General features: G+C 43.0%; 1 protein-coding gene across 1 annotated transcript in view; it reads right to left on the bottom strand.

Annotated features, from left to right (window-relative positions):
- Nucleotides 1-2,500, bottom strand: part of stxbp5l (syntaxin binding protein 5L) — a 165,143-nt gene that overhangs the window by 52,003 nt on the left and 110,640 nt on the right. Inside the window, 2 exon segments of the mRNA XM_042071187.1 lie at nucleotides 1,085-1,152; nucleotides 1,630-1,777. Of these exon segments, the coding sequence (XP_041927121.1) occupies nucleotides 1,085-1,152; nucleotides 1,630-1,777 (216 nt within the window).

Here is a 2,500-nt window from a genome sequence, read left to right as displayed (position 1 = left end):
TGACTACTATCAAATTACTTTGCTTTTTCCAAAGAAAGGTGTGTGTGTGTGTGTGTGTGTGTGTGTGTGTGTGTGTGTGTGTGTGTGTGTTTGTCTGTATGTGTGTGTGTGTGTGTTTGTCTGTATGTGGTGTGTGGTGGTGGGGGGGGGGGGGGGGGGGGTTGTGTATGTATTCATAGGTCTATAGAAAAATGTATTGAGCTAATGGTAACTTGGGGAGACAAAAATAGAGTAAAAAAGATCAGTTTTACTGTACATAAAGTAAAGTCGACATTTTGTAGAACATTCCTTTCAAAGTATCTGCATTGGTTCTGAATAGTTCAACCGGAAATCCTCTGGGAGCAGATTGAAAGGGTCCATACCTACATGTATATAGACAGTATATCTATTCATATACCTATACTAAGGCAATGATTGGATGGTGTTCAGTAAAGAGTGTTTACACATGTGAAGAGAGAGAGTGAAGCACTGGTGATTTTGTGGCATTTTGATGGGTTGTGTTTGAAAAACAAAATCAAGTTACTTCCTGTTTGATTTTTGTGTGTTAAGTAGAAAATTGTGTGTGGTGTTTTGCAAAATGTGTTTTAGTCAATTGAAAACTGAGTCAAACACTGATAATTAGTGTATGGTTTTGCAGATTTGGTGTGGGGTTATGATGTTTGGAAGACATGTTTAGAAAATTGTGTGACAAGCAAAGATTTAGTTTGTAAGCAGTTGAAAAAAACTGTAAGATTAAATATAAGTCAGGATTGATATGTAATCTCTAACATGGACTGGGGCGGTGGCATTCTGGGAACAAACATGTTGTACAGTGTAATGTGAACACGTAGCCTTGTAAGGATCACTTGCTATAATGAGTGCTGCTTACTGGACATAACTCAGATACTGAAGTTGTCTAAACTGACATTCAAACTAATTAATGATTTTGAGTTAGATATACTCAAGTTTACTGCCAAGTTGTATAAACAGAGTTTGTGTGTGTGTGTGTGTGTGTGTGTGTGTTTGTGTGTGTGCGTGTGTGCGTGCGTGTGTGTGCGCGTGCGTGTGGTGTGTGTGTGTGTGTGTGTGTGTAGTTGTGCCTTACCCTGTGATGATGATTTCAGGGTAGGACTGGGATCCAACAGTCCAAGTACCCCCACTCAAAGGCCACTCCTGTCAACACACACACACACACACACACACACACACACACACACACACACACACACACATACACACACACACACACACACAAACAAAGTGTTAGATGGGTGTGCTGGAGTGTAGGGTTAACTTGTTACGACATGGAGATCAATACTAAACCTGGAGTCATTACTGAAAACTCATCAGTTCTTAATTAATTATCCTTCAATGATCAATTTCAGTCAGTATGTGTGTGTGTGTTTGTGTGTGTGTGTGTGTGTGTGTGTGTGTCTGTGTGGTGTGTGTATGTGTGTGCGTGTGTGTGAGAGTGTGTGCGTGCGTGCGTTTGTGCGTGCGTGCGAGCGAGCATGCGTGTGTGAGTGTGTGTGCGTACGTTTGTGCGTGCGTGCGAGCGAGCATGTGTGCGTGTGTGTGTGTGTGTGTGAGTGTGTGTGAGTGCGTGCGTTTGTGCATGTGTGCGTGTGTGTGTGTGTGTGTGTGTGTTACCTTGTGGCTGTAGCCGGTCTTCTTGTGTTTGGCCCCTATGGAGTAGAGTACTGGGATGACATCAGGCGGGCAGTCGGAGAAGTAGGCCGTGCAGGTGACCGGGGACTCGTGGATGTCCATGGGGTAGGGGTTCTCAAAGATGGGGAAACTACCAAGAGAGGAGGGGAGGGGAGAGGGAGAGAGAGAGAGAGAGAGAGACAGAGACAGAGAGAGAGTGAGAGTGAGAGAGAGAGAGAGGAAGAGATAGAGAGAGAGAGGAAGAGAGGAACTGGTTATTCCAAATAAGGGTAATAAAGGGTAGTGTTGTACAGTCTACCACGGGTCATTCTTCAAAAATAATTCCTGACCCAGTGAACAGAACGCGATGCACAGTAGATGCCGCAGTTCTATACTACATTATCCAACAAATGGCCGCAGTGCTATACTGTACATTATCCCGCTCAGTGCATGCTTAGTTGCCTGACCATAAAAGAGATTTAACGAGACATTCATTTTTAATGATTTTATTGCCGTTTCATGGCCAAGTTACACTGAGAAATGGAAATGCAAATGGTACGATAACAAATGAATTGTTTGAGATGTATGCTGCCTGCTGACAACAAATTCCAATGAACTTGTGATATGTGATCAAACAACCTGTGGAACAGTATGATGCGAATCAGACACATCAAATCCATTTCAAAGTCCTTATTCATTTTCATTGGTTATTCTCAAAACATATCACAAACATCGGGCTATTAAATCCTTTGGAGTGTTCTGTAGCCGAGTGAAGAACTGTTATCATAATTATGAAATAAAGAACCCCCCCCCCACCCCTCTCAGAATACTGCACTGGAAGCAGCAGACTTTTGGCCACGTTACCAAGACGTCT

The sequence above is a fragment of the Alosa sapidissima genome, chromosome 2 (genome assembly GCF_018492685.1).
Source record: "Alosa sapidissima isolate fAloSap1 chromosome 2, fAloSap1.pri, whole genome shotgun sequence".
Lineage (NCBI taxonomy): Eukaryota > Metazoa > Chordata > Actinopteri > Clupeiformes > Clupeidae > Alosa > Alosa sapidissima.
The sequence above is the reverse complement of the archived record's forward strand: the minus strand, read 5'-3'. Positions and strand labels throughout refer to the sequence as shown.